This window comes from Canis aureus, chromosome 21 (genome assembly GCF_053574225.1).
Source record: "Canis aureus isolate CA01 chromosome 21, VMU_Caureus_v.1.0, whole genome shotgun sequence".
Classification (NCBI taxonomy): Eukaryota; Metazoa; Chordata; class Mammalia; order Carnivora; family Canidae; genus Canis; species Canis aureus.
In genome coordinates, this window is record NC_135631.1 from 12,863,212 (window position 1) to 12,878,330 (window position 15,119).

The 15,119-nt window shown below is 56.9% G+C and overlaps 1 protein-coding gene across 7 annotated transcripts in view; it reads left to right on the forward strand.

Annotated features, from left to right (window-relative positions):
- Positions 1–517: 517 nt before the first annotated feature.
- Positions 518–15,119, forward strand: part of DGKZ (diacylglycerol kinase zeta) — a 41,154-nt gene continuing 26,552 nt past the window's right edge. For 2 of the 7 annotated variants that reach the window (XM_077863044.1, XM_077863045.1), the window contains exon 1: positions 518–741. In XM_077863044.1, the coding sequence (XP_077719170.1) occupies positions 533–741 (209 nt within the window). In that variant the 5' untranslated portion in view covers positions 518–532. Of the gene's footprint in view, positions 742–9,653; positions 9,845–11,971; positions 12,153–15,119 lie in introns of those variants that run through there. The other 5 variants (XM_077863042.1, XM_077863043.1, XM_077863046.1 and 2 more) reach the window with 3 other exon arrangements.

Here is a 15,119-nt window from a genome sequence, read left to right on the forward strand (position 1 = left end):
GGCGGGGTGCGGGGAGGGCGGGGCGGCGGGGCGCTGGGTGGGCGTCCCACGCCCCCGGTGTCGCGGGCCGCGGCGTTGGCGCCCACCGCCGGCGGGCCCGGGACCGCTCCTGCCGTGCGCGAGCCGTGCCTGCGCCGGGCGGCGCCCTCCTCCCCGGACCCCGCGGCTGGCGGTGTCTCTCGGGCGACGCTCGGGTGCGCGGCGGTGGCGGCGGCTGCCGGAGCGCGCTCGCCGCGCGGGCTCGGGCTCGGGCTCGGGCTCGGGCTCGGGCTCGGGCTCGGGCTGGGGCTCCGGCTCCCGCCGTCCGGGGAGCGCCCGGCGCGCACACGCAGCGCCCCGACCCCGCCGAGGGCCCCCGGGGCGCGGGAGGGTCCCCGCCAGCAGGTCGCCGCGCCCGTCGGCCGAGCCCGGCGTCGGGAGGGACCGCGGGCCCCGGGGCGTCCCTCGCTCCCTCCCCGCCTCGCGTCCGCCGGCCCAGGAGGCGGGGAGACTGAACTTCAGCGGCGACGCCCGCCGGGCCGGGAGCCGCGCGATGGCCGAGGGGCCGGGCGGCGGAGGGCCCCGCGGGGACGGGGCCGGCGGCCGGGCGGCCGAGGAGGAGGTGGTGCGGCGGCGCTGCCGGCGGGGGGAGGAGGCCGAGGTCTCGCAGCCTCGGCCCGAGGGACCCCGCGGCCTGGCCGCCGTGCCCCCAGTGGAGGAGCGGTTCCGCCAGATGCACCTACACAAGCAGGTGTCCTACAGGTAAGGAGAACGGGGGCGAGGGGAGCGAATGGCTCGGGACCCCCACCCCCACCCCCACCCCCACCCCCTTTCAGTCAACATTCTCTGGCGCTGCTCTAGGCCCCCGCGATTCAGAAAGGACCACCACGGGGTCCCTGCCCTCCGCGTGCCAGGGTAAGGGGGCGCTTCGGGAGCCCCTCTCTCTAGGAACCACCCTATTCATTCAACATGGAATTACTGACGCCAGCTGAGAGTACCAGACGCTGTACTAGGCACCGAAGAGAGAAATAACCGAGACATGATCCCCACGAACCTCTCTCTGCTGAGGAGAGCCAGGAGATGCCCCAATGGCCCTTCTTCTGGGGCAAAGGGGGACCCCCCTATTCAGTCTCTAGGCCTTACCTGGACTTCCCTGTGGGCTGACCAGGTGCTTGGCACTGGCTTGAGGAAGTGACTAGGGTGCTCCCTGCCACCATGGCTGAGACCCTGCTGCCCAGAGGTGAAGAAGGAACCCCCTCCTGGACCTCTTTGCCCTGACAGGCCCTCACTGGCATCCCCAGTAACAGAGTGAACCTCTCACTACCCTGGAATCTCCTTAACCATCTTCTGTGAATGATTCCCAGCCTCCCTGGTCCTACCATCTCTACCCAGGGGAATCAGCTGCCACGGGCCCCAGAGACCACATTTACAACTTAGAATAGGGTGTGGGAGAGCTGCCCCTCAAGTAAGAGTGGGTAGGGGGTCTGAGGAGTAGGTGGAGGTAGGGCAGGGGCAGCCCTTCCTGGGAGAGGTCTTCCTCTCCCAGACCACAGCCTCCACATGGACTTGCTGCCCCTCTAAAGCCCCTAGGCCAGAGTGACCTCCTCTGGATGGTCTAGTAGGGACACTGAGGCATCTGCAGTCCCTAAAGCTGTCGGCCTGGTTAGAGAGGACAGGTTTCCTGTCTGTTTGCAACCTGGGGACTTGAGGTGTGTCTCAGGCTGCCCTGCTTCTCCTTGGGGCTTCTGGGAAGGCATTTCATAAAACTGGTCCAGCCTTGGGAGCTTGACGGGCTTGAATGGACCATGAGGCCTCCATCACTTGGGGGAGGATGGGAGAGAAGGGGAGGAAACTTCACTATCATGAACTGGGATGCTCAGAATAAATAGGGAGTAGGATGGGTCCACATCGGCTCTGCCTTCATTTTCTGGGGTTTGTAAGGAATCAGGGCCCCCCGGCTCCATATCCAGTTCTCAAACACCAAGTTGAGAGGAGGGCATCATCTGTCCCCTGCCTTGTGTTTGCAGATAAAAGTGTCCCCCTGAAGTCCTCTGGGGGAGGAGAGAGAACCAGGGACTGATGGGGAATGGAGCATAGAATGTAGAATCCTGGAAGAAATATTAGTCTGGGAGTCCAGAGACCTGGCTTGTGTCTTACTTCTGCCAGGGACTTGCTATAGGTCCTTGAGCTAGACAGTCCCTGTCTCTGAGCCTCAGTTCTTCATCTGTAACGTAAGGGGATGCCTCCCCACAAACCTTCCTTGGCTGTGGAGCAAGGACAAATAGCATCTGAAGCTGGAAAGGAGGCCAGAATGGGATTGAGATTAGAGGATTGTAAACAGAGAATAATGAAAGGGCTGAGATGGGAAGTGTGTGCGTGGTGTGTGTGCGCGTGTGTGTGTGTGTGTGTGTGCCCGTGCATGTGCACGTGCGCACCCCCCCATCCAACCTCCCCACAGGAACAGCAGCAAGGACTGGGATTCCCCCAGGGTGGTTCCTGAATGGAGACCCCTTCACAGCCCCAACTTGAGGCCTCTAGTCACCTCAACGATGCAGGGTGACCCAGCTGTGGCTTCTCTCAGGTTGTAAAGGGATCAGGAGACCTTCAGGTCCCCTGTGTGAGGGCCACAGGACACAGCAGTGAGGTGGGTTCCAGCTGGCACCCCTGGACAGATCACACAAGGCACCTCCTTGCACCCCGCAGTCAGGCCAGGAGCCCAATCTTAGAGCAGCACATGGCATCGAGGCAAAAGTCCCGTGGGTAGAGGGCAGCCCTGGAAAAGCACAGCCCTGGGCCTCTCGGGGCGGGGACCCTGGCTGGAATGAGCTGTGTTTCTAGCTGTGTTTCTAGCTAAGCCCTCCAGTGTGGCTGCTGTCCTGCATGGCCTGATGACGATCCCACTCCTCCCTTGTACAGGTCACTGGGGGCTGGCAAGACTCCAGCCCACAGTGGCCTTTTGCACATCCTCCGCCTGCCACAGTTGTGCACAGCTCTGGCTCGCAGATAAACCTCCCACCCCGCTGTGACGAGTTGCTAAGAAAAGCAATTGAAAGCCCTTCACAGAAAGAAAAGGCTTTTAGACAGAAATGCGGGGGCAAAAAAATCTGAGGGCGAGGGGTGGAAGCGGAAGCAGGATTGAGGCCTGGCTGCCTCTGACGTAAGTGAGGACGGGGGCTTCCAGCAGGACACTAGAAGCTTTTAGGGACGTTATGGTTTCTGGGAAATAGGTTCCCGCAGGCCCTTTTGTGGGCTGGATGCGGCCCTGGCAACTGCTTTAGGTGGTTGGAAAGATGGCACAACTGCCAATAGTAACTCTTGATGGGTAAGAGGAGTGGGGGTACATCTCGTATCTTTTTTTTTTTTAATTTATTTATGATAGTCACACAGAGAGAGAGAGAGAGAGAGGCAGAGACACAGGCAGAGGGAGAAGCAGGCTCCATGCACCGGGAGCCTGATGTGGGACTTGATCCCGGGTCTCCAGGATCACGCCCTGGGCCAAAGGCAGGCGCTAAACCACTGCGCCACCCAGGGATCCCCTACATCTCGTATCTTTGTGTGGGCTCGAGGAAAAGTATCTCCCATATAGTTGAGAAAGTCCTGAACACTCAAGATTGGGCTCAGGAGACCATTTCTCCAGCCTGGGAAAAGCCAGAGGGGGTACAAGCGACATTGGGTTTGGTCTGAAAGGGTCAAAAGATGATGAGCTGAGTAGCTAAGCCCAGTGGTTCCCACACCAGATCACCTGGGGATATTTTTAAGAAATCCTTTCTAAAACCTTATCTGTGGAGACCCTGCCATAGGTCACCCAGGGTTGGGACGTGAGCATCTCAACTTTAAAAACCCTTCCCAGGTGATTTTGGTGGTGAAGCACGTTTAGAAACTTGTGAAGAAGCTGAAGGAGAAAGAAAAGGTAACATGTGAGTGTGGCTGGCAGGGGGCTCCCCTGTGCTGGGCACTCCTGTGGCCCCAGCAGGGCCCTGAAGGAGGACCAGCACCTCTGTCTACAGTTCTGGCCCTGGGCCAGGTACTGTATGAGACAGAAGTGTGGGACACGGTCCCTTCCCCTGCCAAAAGCATGATTGTGTCCCAGGCCAAGCTTTGCATGTCACACAGTCTCTGTCACTCTGCTCTGCCATTGTAGCACAAAAGTGGCCACAGACAATACGCAAACGAATGAGCGTGGCTGGATTCCAGTAGAGCTTTATTTATAGATGCTGAACTTTAAATTTCATATCATTTCCACTGTCACAAATATTATTCTTTTGCTTTTTTTCCCAACCATTTAAAATTGTAAAAACCATTCTTAGCTCACAGTCATCCAAAAAGAGGCAGCAGGTCGGATATGGCCCACTGGCCCTGGTTTGCCAGTCCCTGATCCAGGAGATGGGACAGACGTACCACAGGGAAGACAGTGATGGTTGGCATTGAGAATCAACCCCGGGTGTTGGGCGAAGCAGCCCAGGCCTTCCCACCGAGAGAGGCATTGCACATGCATGCAGCCTTTGGGGTCAGATAGACCTGGGTTCTAACTCCAGCCAGGGCCCTTCCAACTGGTTAGGTCACTTTCCCCTCTGACCCTGTTTCCTCATAGAGAAAACAGGAACAATAATACCCACACAGGAGAATGGCTGGGAAGATTAAAGAAGATAAGACGTGTAAAATTCCTGATTCCTGTAGCAAGGATGAGACCCAAGTTAGAAGATCTTTGGCTCTCTCTAGCTGGGCCTCCGGGGGTGGGGGGTACGGCAAGTGTCCAGGAGGGCCCCCAAGGAGGCTGGCCCTGAGTGATGGATGGGTAATAAGACCTGGGAGTGGTAGAGTTTTACGGAGACTAAGCAAAGGCTGAGCATGAGTGCACGTCCCACAGTGCAGCTCTCCCTCTTCTCCCCCTCCCCCGCCAGAGGGGGGCTGAGGGGAAACGACTGGGGGAGCCAACTGGCAGGGAAGGGTGCCCCTCCTGTGGGCACAGGGGGCTGTGGGCACACAGCTCCTCAAGGGAGGGGCACCTGATCCAACTCTCCCTGCTGCTATTTACCAGAAGCTAAAAATAACCCAAGAGTGACAGGGAGATGGGGCCGATTTGTAATTTAAATAGCAACAGGATAAAGCAAGGAGCTGCAAGAGATCACATTCTGTCCTGAATTAAAAATGCAAAAACCGGGGGCAGAGCGCTGAGCTGGAGCCAGAGGAGGGGTCTGCTGCCAGAGGAAGCTGGGGAGGGGTGGGGGCTGGAGATCCTTCCTCCCCTCAGGCACCTGAGGTTCTTGCTGACCAGTGACTCGAAGGCCAAGGAGGGCAGTGCCCAAAGGTAGAGCCGAGAGCAGTGCCCGGATTGGGATCCCAAAGAGATGGTTTTCTCCAACCCTATTTTGGCACAGGGTGCTTAGGACATACTCCCCAGCAGCTCGTGCCCCCACCCCTGCGTCAGGGGAGCACAAGCTATTTGGGCATTTTGGAAGGAAGCTGGCAGCGTGCTGCTGAAAACGTAGCTCGGGGCCAGGCATCAGGACGCCTGGCTTAGGGTCTCATTTTTGCTTCGATTGGTACAATTTCAGAGCAGAGCATTCTGAGAGGCCCCTCGAGGGTCCAGGTCCCACGGACAAAGGTTAGCACAGGCTTCAAGGATGTACAAAGTGGGTAAGGAAGGCATTAGGAAGAGATTTGGCTTCTGCTGAGCTCTACTGTGCTTGGCCGGGGTCCTCAGCCTACAGATGTCCGCAGAAGGAAGACTAAGCCATGTTCATAGAGTAGGTGGGGATTTGAGGACTCCTGGGCAGTTCACTCCAAAGCCCTTTTTACTCTGCCAGGCTTCCAAGGGCTAGACTTTCATCTTTAAGGATCTTTTCTTTTGGGTCTAAATGTACCTATCTCTAGGAAGGGTGGTAGGTCAAGAGGCATGAGGTTGAAAGGTGCTTCTGCAGCCCTGTCTTATGACCTGATAGATGGGGGTTGGAGGCTTGAAAGACAGGAAGTCTGCTGATCCTGCCCTGGGGGCTTGGCTACAGTGGGGGTGGGAGGGAGCTCCTTCCTGAAGATCCAGCTGACCCACAGTAAGGAAAGAGCCACCCAGGCTCCTCTCACCTCCAGCCTGGGAACCTAGGAGGTGCCAAAGGACAGTTTCAGAGAGAGATCATGGTTTGAGGGCTGCCTTTGACTGCAGAGCTGCTGATGCTATACCTCTAGCTCTCTTGCCCCCGCAGAGGAGGATCCCAGCACCCCCTCCAGATTTCTTCCTGCACATGACTTTAATGAGGCTGCCCAGAGGAGTCTAATCAAATTTCCATCTGTCACTAGCCAGTGGCACATGCAGCCCTACTCAGGTACATGTCTCCTCTGTGGGGGCAGAGGCTCTGTACTTTGGCAGAGATCAGTGATCAGCAGGTGCTGTGGGACTTTGGGTTGCTCAAGGGCTTCAGCAGGTACCTGGATGACAGGCTTAGCTGCTCAGGAGGGATTTAGATTCAAAAAATTCCCCATGTCTCACCACAGCCACTAGTGCAAACAGGACAGTCTCCCTCCTTCTGTTCAGCTTGTTGGTAACCTTTACTCAGCATATCTCTACTTCCATGGGAAGTTACTGAACATGTACTGTGCACTCAACATGGAGCTAAAAGCAGCACAGGGTTCGAGAATCTTGTAAGGAGACAAGATTAATGTGTACAAAAGGTCTCATGATATAGGAATATTCTTGGGAACAGAAGCGAGTGTCAGAGATAAATTGTGGGGTGAGAATGCTGGTTCTAGGGCACCATTCGAGACTTAGGTGTTTAAAAAATATTTGTTATACAAATGAATAAGTAAAAACCTGGAGGTTGGGAAGGAGATGCAAATGAATCAGCACAGAGAGATTTTAGAAATCATCTGGTCCAACCCAGAGATGTTAAGTGACTTGCCCAAGAGTCGCACAGCAAGGGCTGGGGTTTGAACCAGAGGATTCTGTGCCTGGAACTCTTTTCACCTTCCCACTTTTGCTTCTTGGGCTTCGGTTTTAAAGGATGGAGATTTTGATTGGGCAAGCATTATGGGCAGTCAGGACAAGGAAAGCACCATAGGCAGAATGGATTGGCACGGGTGAGGGTGGCATGTTAATAGAAGTGTGAAAAAGCAATATTTATTGAGCACCTACTGTGAGGCAAGCACCAGCACGGTGTGAGCTGAGAGAAAATCTCCACGGGGAAAGCCTGGACAAAGAGGCAAAAAAGAAAGGAACCAGGAACCAGAGCATAAGGAGCCTCGAAGGTCAGGCCAAGGAGGCCAGCTTGGCTGGTTTTGAGAGCAGAGGCTGTCCAGATTGTGGGTTGAGCATTTTGTGCCCTGGTACATTTCTTTTCCCCAGCTCCCATTTGCTCATCCAGGCCACTGAAAGTAGAACATCTCACCCTCTGGGGCCTCAACAAAGCCCAGAATAATTTTCTTACCCAGATTCCTCTTCCTGTGCGTATCTGAATGGATTCTGAGGGGTCCCCAGCTCCCCAATGCTGGCACAGGTTGTACTAGGAACTGTCAAGGGCACCTTCCCAGCACCGCGCACCTGTCCTTTCCAGCCTTGTCCTCCCAACTCCACCTGGAAAGTACTGACAGTTCGGAGGAGCACAAGCCCAAGGGGATCCTGGTCCTACAGTCAGGAATGCTCTGCCTCTCAGAGCCTCCAGCCTGTCCGGCTTCCCCTTCAGGAGTCACATTTCCTGCTCTCTGCTGCTCCAGGGCCAACCTCAGACTGAAAACAAGCCCAGCCTCATTTCCTCTGTTTAACTGCTCCAGCGACTTGCAGAATCCCTGGGAGAGGAGGACATGGCTCTGCAACATTCTCCTTCTAGAATAAGCCTTGGCCTGGCTGGCAGAGTCTCTGATGGGCCACAGCATACAGAACCTGCCTTGAAAAATTCAGATGATGGGCTGCAAAGGGGGGTGCCAAGCCTCAGAGTCATCACCATGCTATGTCTCAACCCCAGAGAGGCAATGCAATGTCTTATTTAAGGATACAGATCCTGGGATGAGGTTCTTAATTCTACCACTTACCAGCTGGGTGACCTTGGACAAATGAGCTTAGTGGCTCTGTGCCTCAGTTTCCCCATCTGTAAAAGGAAGGAAGAAACAGGATAGGGTCGCTATAAGGATTCAAAGGTCTCTGGGACAGACATGTCCAAGAAATATTCACTGTTGTTTTATCATTATTGAATGTGAATTATTCAGACAGAGCATAATTTATTAAACAAATATGCATTGAGAAATATTATGTTCCAGCCATGAGGGACACAAAGGTGACTATAGCACCCGATGGAGGTTTCCAAGGCTGGGATAGCGTCGTGTGCATTCCTGTGTCTGCAAGTTCTGCAGTGTAAATGTTTATTGAACTGAACTGAACTGACACCATTTCTGTCCTCGAGAAATTTACAGCCTTTCTGGGGTAACAAACACATATAAAGCTCAAGCACTAATTACAGGGTGGTGTGATTAAAGAATGCTTGAGGAAGGGATGATTTCCATCTCAGAACCAACCCTAACCATAAAGAGTAAGCGTATGCTTTACTATTTATTTACTAAATCTTCACGATGGCCTCAGAGTCCAGCAGGCAGTTTTGTTATTTTTCAGACACATCAAGTATGTCCCTTACTCAGGGCCTTTGCTATTTCTGTTCCTTCCACCTAGAATGCTTTTCTCCCAAATAGTCGTGTCATTTGTGCTCCTGATTCATCTAGGCTCAGAGAGGCCTTCCCTGATCTCCCACCTAAGTGGGAAATCAAACTGTTTCCTCCTCATCAAACTCTTTCCCCTTCACTTTGGCTTCTTTTTTTCTCTATAGCACTCCTGGCATTACTTCGTAGAATATCTGCTTTCTAGGTGTCTTCCCCACTAGAATCTGAGCTCTGTGAGCTTAGAGCCCTGGTTCCTTGCTCACTGCCTAATACAGCGTTTGATACACAGAAGGCGCTCAATAAATATTTATTGAATGAATTCATCTATAAACCCTTTTACGTCTTATTTAATCCGCACTAAACTCCATGTGCCTAATTATTACTATTGCCCTTCCTTCCATTTTACAGATAAGAAAAGTGAGGCTCAGGAAAGCTCCCTGACATATATTCATCAGCCTGTTTATCTCCTACATTATTCCAGAAAGGATTTAAGGTGACTCAGAGAAGTAGCCCTCTCTGACCTGATCCAGTAAGTGGCAGAGTCAGGACAGGAGCCCCCATCTTCTGGCTCTGTTCTGTTTACTTTTTCCACTCCACCGCTGTCCCGTGTGCCCAGCCCTGGGTTGGATGGTGTGATGCTCACAGAGGCGTTAAGGAGAGAGAGGTGTGTGGGGGCTGGCCACTGCCCACCGATGTACCCTCAGAGTTGTGATGAAGTGGGAGATCCTAGCAGGTGCAAGAGGTGAAGATGGGAGAGTCCGCATGGAGAGGATGGCCAGACGGAAGGCGAGCTTCGGATTCCAGCCCGGGCAAGCCTAAGCCTAAGGCTGGCTGGCAGCCTCTGACTCGGGCTGTCTCTGGCTGCTGGGCTGGGCCTGTCCTCACCTGCCTCTGGCCCTCCCATGCCGCTCCTCTTCCCAAGCAGCCTCCTGCCCAGCCGGCGGAAGGCGCCTACGAGGCCTGTGGTCCTCTTCTGGGGCGGCCGGCCGGCCTCTCGCGGGGCCCCCCGGTCAGGAAGTGCCGAAAGAGGAAGAGAGTCGCCGCCGGGCAGGATGAGCGTACTGGGGGCTGGCCACAGTACCGGGGCAGGCTGCGATGAGGCCACAGCCCTGGGCCCCGCGGAGGCGCTGGGGACAGAAGAAGGGGAACGGCCGGGGGCACTGAGGCAGATGTGGCGCTACCGCTCCTGGGACGTGCCACAGATCCCAGCCGAGGCCCCCCAGACACAGTAGGTACTCGAGGAGGCCCGGGAATGGGCTCGTGGGCTCGGGGACCTCTGGGCCTCTGTGAGTCCTTTATCTGGGGTGGGGTGGGGGTGGTGGCACACGTGAGCTTATCTACCAGTTGTCCAGCGGCTCTGCAGAGGCTCAGGGAAGGGCAGAGGGGTCCTCGACAGGGCAAGGGAAGTTCTGGTGTTTGAATTGTTGGGGGGCAGTGTGGCAGGAGGCTGGGCTGAGGGAGCTAACAGCAGAGGGATCTGGGAAGAAGAGCCCCTTCCCCCCCCCAGGAGTGTGGTAGTGGGTGTTGTGAGACTGTGTGCAAACTCCAGCTGCCTCTGGTCTCCTCCCTCAGAGCTTAGTGTCAGAACCATTGTGAAACTTCCTCAGAGGGACCCATGCACCCCAGAAGGACAGTGTCAGGGCGACTTGGGGATTTCACTGCCCTCTTCCTGGTTCCCCCGGCACCTGTGCTGGCTGGAGGGCTGGCGCCCCACCTCCCTGGGTCAGACCTTCTCTGGAGAACCTTTAAGGATGCTGGGAGAAAGTTCTGACCTCCTGGGTGCTGGCTATTTCTCAGAACCACAGGCCTGCCCTCAGGTCACGGCCCCGAGCGTTGGCGATACGCCGCTGGCTACGGCTGGAAAATGGGCTGCCAGAACCCCAGAGGAGAGGGTGAAAGTGAAGGTGACACAGGATGTGGCTTCGCAGAGAGGAGTGCTAACAGAAACAGCGGGCGACTGATGTGGGCATTGGGGTGGCAGACTTTGGGAGGAAGGGGATCCTGTTTTCCAGGTTCCTGGTGTCTGCTGCTCATTCCCAAGCATGCATGCTGGCTGGGCCAGCCCAGGGGATCGCTCTCTGATTCCAAATGCTTTCCTCATCTCTTGAGGGGGACCACCTCTGCTGCCTTTGGGGGTGTGTTTGTGCTTGTGCTTGCGAGGTATACTTCTGGGCAGGTGATGAGTGCATAAGAGCGACGTGGCAACTTGCAACTGCTGTGGGCGGGGGGGGGGGGCAGGCGGAGGTGGCTATCTGTGAGTAGGAGAGAGATGTGTATGTTCCCTGTAGGTGTATGTGTTGGTGGATGAGAATATGGTTCTTATGTGTCTATACGTGTGCATGTGTACGAGGCATGCAGGTGACTCCTGTAGTGTAAGAGATCTACAGGCTCCATTGGATATTGCATTGGGAAAACACTACATGTTAGGAGTGTGCCAAGGGGTGGGAAACGACTGTGAAGAGCTGAGGAGAGAGGAATTTGTATGAGAAACGTGTATGTTCTTTGTTGGTGTGTGCCAGGGTCACTACATGACCTTGGTCCTAGCATGTATATCGGAGTGTGAGGCTGGGGTGGGAAGTGTGAGTCTAGGTAAGGAGTGAGCCTAAGTGTGTGTGAGAGGCGCATTTGTTCTGTGTCTGTGGGGAGCACTGTGTGACTTCTGCGCCTGTGGGTGTGATTTGGGAGAGCAAGAGGGTAAGAGTGGAGACTGAGCGGTTGGGAGTGGGTACAGGGTGAGCAAGAGAGGCGTCTGTACCCGAGCGGCTGCGGGAGAGACGGGGTGACAGCTGCCCTCGCGGGTGTTCACTCGTGAGCGGTGAGCGTGTAGGTTGTTCGGGGAGGGGCTAAGGGGAGGAAAGGCTTTGTGCGCCGGGGCGTGCCCAGGGCAGGTGTGTCGGCCCGGCCCGAGGAGATACTGCGGGATCCGCGAGGACCAGCGTGGGGGGGAGGCGCGACCTCGAGGCCCCGCCCCTCCCGGGCCCCGCCCCTCCCGGGCCCCGCCCCTCCCGGGCCCCGCCCCTCCCGGCCCCGACCACTCCGGCCGCCGGGGCGGGTTGCGGCGCGGCCCACGGCCGGCAGAGGGCGCCGCGAGCCGGAGCCGCCGCGCAGCCGAGGGGGCGTGCTCGGCGGCGGGCAGGCAGCGGCCCGGCCAGCTATGCGGGGTCCTGCGGCCGCGGCCCGCGGCACTTCCTGGAGCGGCGGCGGCCCCTTCCCGGGCACCTGGGCGTGGGGCGCGGGGGCGCGCGGCGCGGGGCGGGCGGAGCGAGGGCGCGCCATGGCCGCGGCAGGCGGCGCGGAGCCGGCGTGCTGAGCCCCGGCCGCCCGCCCGGCATGGGCGTCTCCCGCGGGCCCGCCGCCGGCCGGGGCTAGGGCCGGATGGAGCCGCGGGACGGCAGCCCCGAGGCCCGGAGCAGCGACTCGGAGTCGGCCTCCGCCTCGTCCAGCGGCTCCGAGCGCGACGCGGGTCCCGAGCCGGACAAGGCGCCGCGGCGCCTCAACAAGCGGCGCTTCCCCGGGCTGCGGCTCTTCGGGCACAGGTGAGCGCGCGGCGGCGGGCGGGCGGGCGGGGCGGGCACCGCGGCCGTCTCGGGACGGACCTGGACGGGACGTGTCCGCCGGGCGCGGGCGCCGCGGGCTGTGTGCGGTCGGCCCCGCTCGGCTCGTCCTGCCGCTCGGCGCGCCTCCTCTGTGGTACCCAGGCCGGGGCAGCCTCCAGCTGCGTGCAGGGCAGCACCGGCAGGGGGGTCCCCGTGGCCACTCACGCGCCCCTTCTTGGCACGGAGAGACCGGGGTCCCCTCCGAGCCTCCTGGCCGCAGTGAGGTGTGTGCAGGGGGTGAGGGGTCATGCCGCCCCCACCCCCGGGCCTCGCCGGGGCGCTTGCCTACCACCCCTGCATGGCATCTGCAGAACATGGCCTCTGCTGATCCTGGCACAACACATGGCTGTCCCAGAGTTCTGGCCACTGAGCTGATCGCTCATCACTTTAAGCCTCTCGCGGAGGCTGGGGGTGCCTGGCCACCTGTTCTGTATTGCTCTGCTCTGCGTTAGCGGAGAGACCCCAGCCTCTACCTTGTTAGGCAGTAGGCACTTTTCCCCTCTACCCCGCATCCAGCTCTTGCTGGGTAAGGGGTGGGGTGGGCTGCAGCCTGGAATCTTTGCTGCCTGCTCAAGCTCCGTCCGTCCTGCCCCCTCCTCTTGCACACCAAATGTCACCGTCTTATGCCTGGGACGGGGTTGACCAGGACTCTGGTGAGGACCTGGGGGAGGGTGTGGAAAGACTGAGTGCAAGCCGCTCATGGCATGTGTGCCAGCGTTGGCTGGGAGCCGCTTCCTGCCATGCAGCCCTGGTGTAAGGTGAGCGAAGGTGGAGCCCCGTGAGTACCCCACCTGGCTCCCTGGGCTTTTTCCTGACTGACCACTGCCCTCCTGCAGTGGTCAGGGAGCTTGCAGCCAATCAGCTAAGGACCCCAGAGGCTTGGACTCTGATCACTTGGAGCCTGCCCAGGTCCTCCCTCTCACTTTTCTTCAGTTGCCCTGGCTTCGGGGCATTCGGCACACCCCCTACCCGAGCTTTGCCCTGACCCTTCCCAGGGTAGACTTTACCCACCAATAACCCCGGGCAGTTTTTTCTCCTGTCGCACGGGTTGGCAAACCTGTAATGCTGACCTATGCCCTCTGCCAGCCTTACCCTGGCCAGGGCCCTGTTCTTTGTATCTGTGTCACCAAGCACACGCAGAGAGCAGGATTCTCACACTGCCAGATGGAGCTCCGTGGGCTCTTGTGAAGCCACGCAAGCTTCAATGTCATATAAAACAGGCAGAGAGAGCGAGGCTTCCAGTACCTCTGTTTTGTCACCCACAGCCCTGCAAGATGGAGCAGTTTACACCTAGCTCTGCAGGATGTAGCCTCCAGTGTTCACAGGCTCCGGAGGGAGAGGGAGGGGCTCCACCAGAGGCTTCCTGTCCCTGCCCACAGGGTACCAAGTGTTGGGCTCTTGTGGCCTGTGGCTGTGGCCCCTTCTGAAGGGTACAGGTTTGTGCGTGTAGGGATGACCCTCAGGCACGTCCAAGGGCAAGAACAAGAAGCAAGAGAATCAGCAAATACCTTCATGGAATTCTCTAAGCAGGATACGTGTTGTATAGATGAGAAAAAACTCAAGCTCAAAGAAATGAATAGTTTGTCCAGAGTCACCCAGCAAGCAAGAAGGAGAGGGAGAGTTTGAACTCTAGTCCAAAACCCTTTCTGTCTACCAGGCTCCCAAACAGAACATCACAATGACCTAGGGAGCTTTAGGAAATTCAGATTCCTAGATCTTATCCTCAGCATGCCTGACTCATCAGGTCTGGAGATTGGGTCTGGGTGTGTGTGTGTGTGTGTGTGTGTGTTTTAAAGCTTCACAAGTGTTTCTAATATGCTACCAGGTTTGAGGACCAAAGTATTACATCACTCTGGGGATGGTACGTGATCTGATAGGCTGTTTAATAAGAAAATCAAACAGCACCTCTGGAAGCATGTGAGGAGCGTCTCTGCGTAGTAGCACTGTGCTGGGGCAGTGGGTTATTCAGAAATGAATATATTTGGAAAAGCCAGTAGAGTCAGGGAGAGGGCAGTTGGGAAAAAGACTTTCCTGAATGGCCTGGGAACTCAGAGAATCAGATGCCCCCTGGGGCTGACCCCCTACCCCTTGCGTTGGTTGGAGAGAGGGGGCAGACATTTGGGATAGTACACTTGCTCTGGGCATTGTCCTTTAATGTTTTTTCTTTGGTTGAATCGCCTTTGCTAGTTGCATTTTCAGGTGAAAGTCCCCAGTGCCGTGGCTGGAGCCAGCCCCTCCCCTCCATCTTTTCCTCGGTCTCCATGTTCATCCTTAACCAGGCTCTTGCTTCTTTTTGGGCTTCCATCCTCTGCGTTTAGCCCATCCTCAGACCTTGGGACTGAGGGACCTGAGAAGTGAATTGACAGTGGCCAGAAGGAAGGACCGACGATAACAAGTAGATTGGTGGTGGCCGCTGAGGCTGCATTCAGATCTTGGCTTGGTGCTTGAGTTCTATAATCAGTGCTCTGCTGCGGGCTTGGGAGGGGTAGTGGTGGTACATGGGCCTCGCGTTTGCCATCCCCAATCTGGGCAGGTTGAACAGTCTGTGAATGGCAGCCTCTTTGGCATCTTCCTTAAAGAGGCTTTTCCTTAAAGCCCATCTCAGACCCCGGCAACTGGCTTCACTCTCTTGGAACCTGGGGAGCAGTAACAACTGCTTCTCTTTTAGCACAGCAAGACAAAAAGCTAGGCCCTGATCCTCCCAGTTCCATTCCACCTCATGGATCCTTGCGGGGAGCCATCAGCCCCTCCCGGAAGAATAGGTATAGGCCCTGCCCTAATTCCAGGACATATGGGGTTTCCTCTGTCCTTATCCTTCAGATGCTATTGGCCTAGGGGGTGGTCAGTCAGAAGCGGGAGGGCAATTGATTCCACCTTCTTCTGCTCTTCCAGGGCCCACATGGAGAG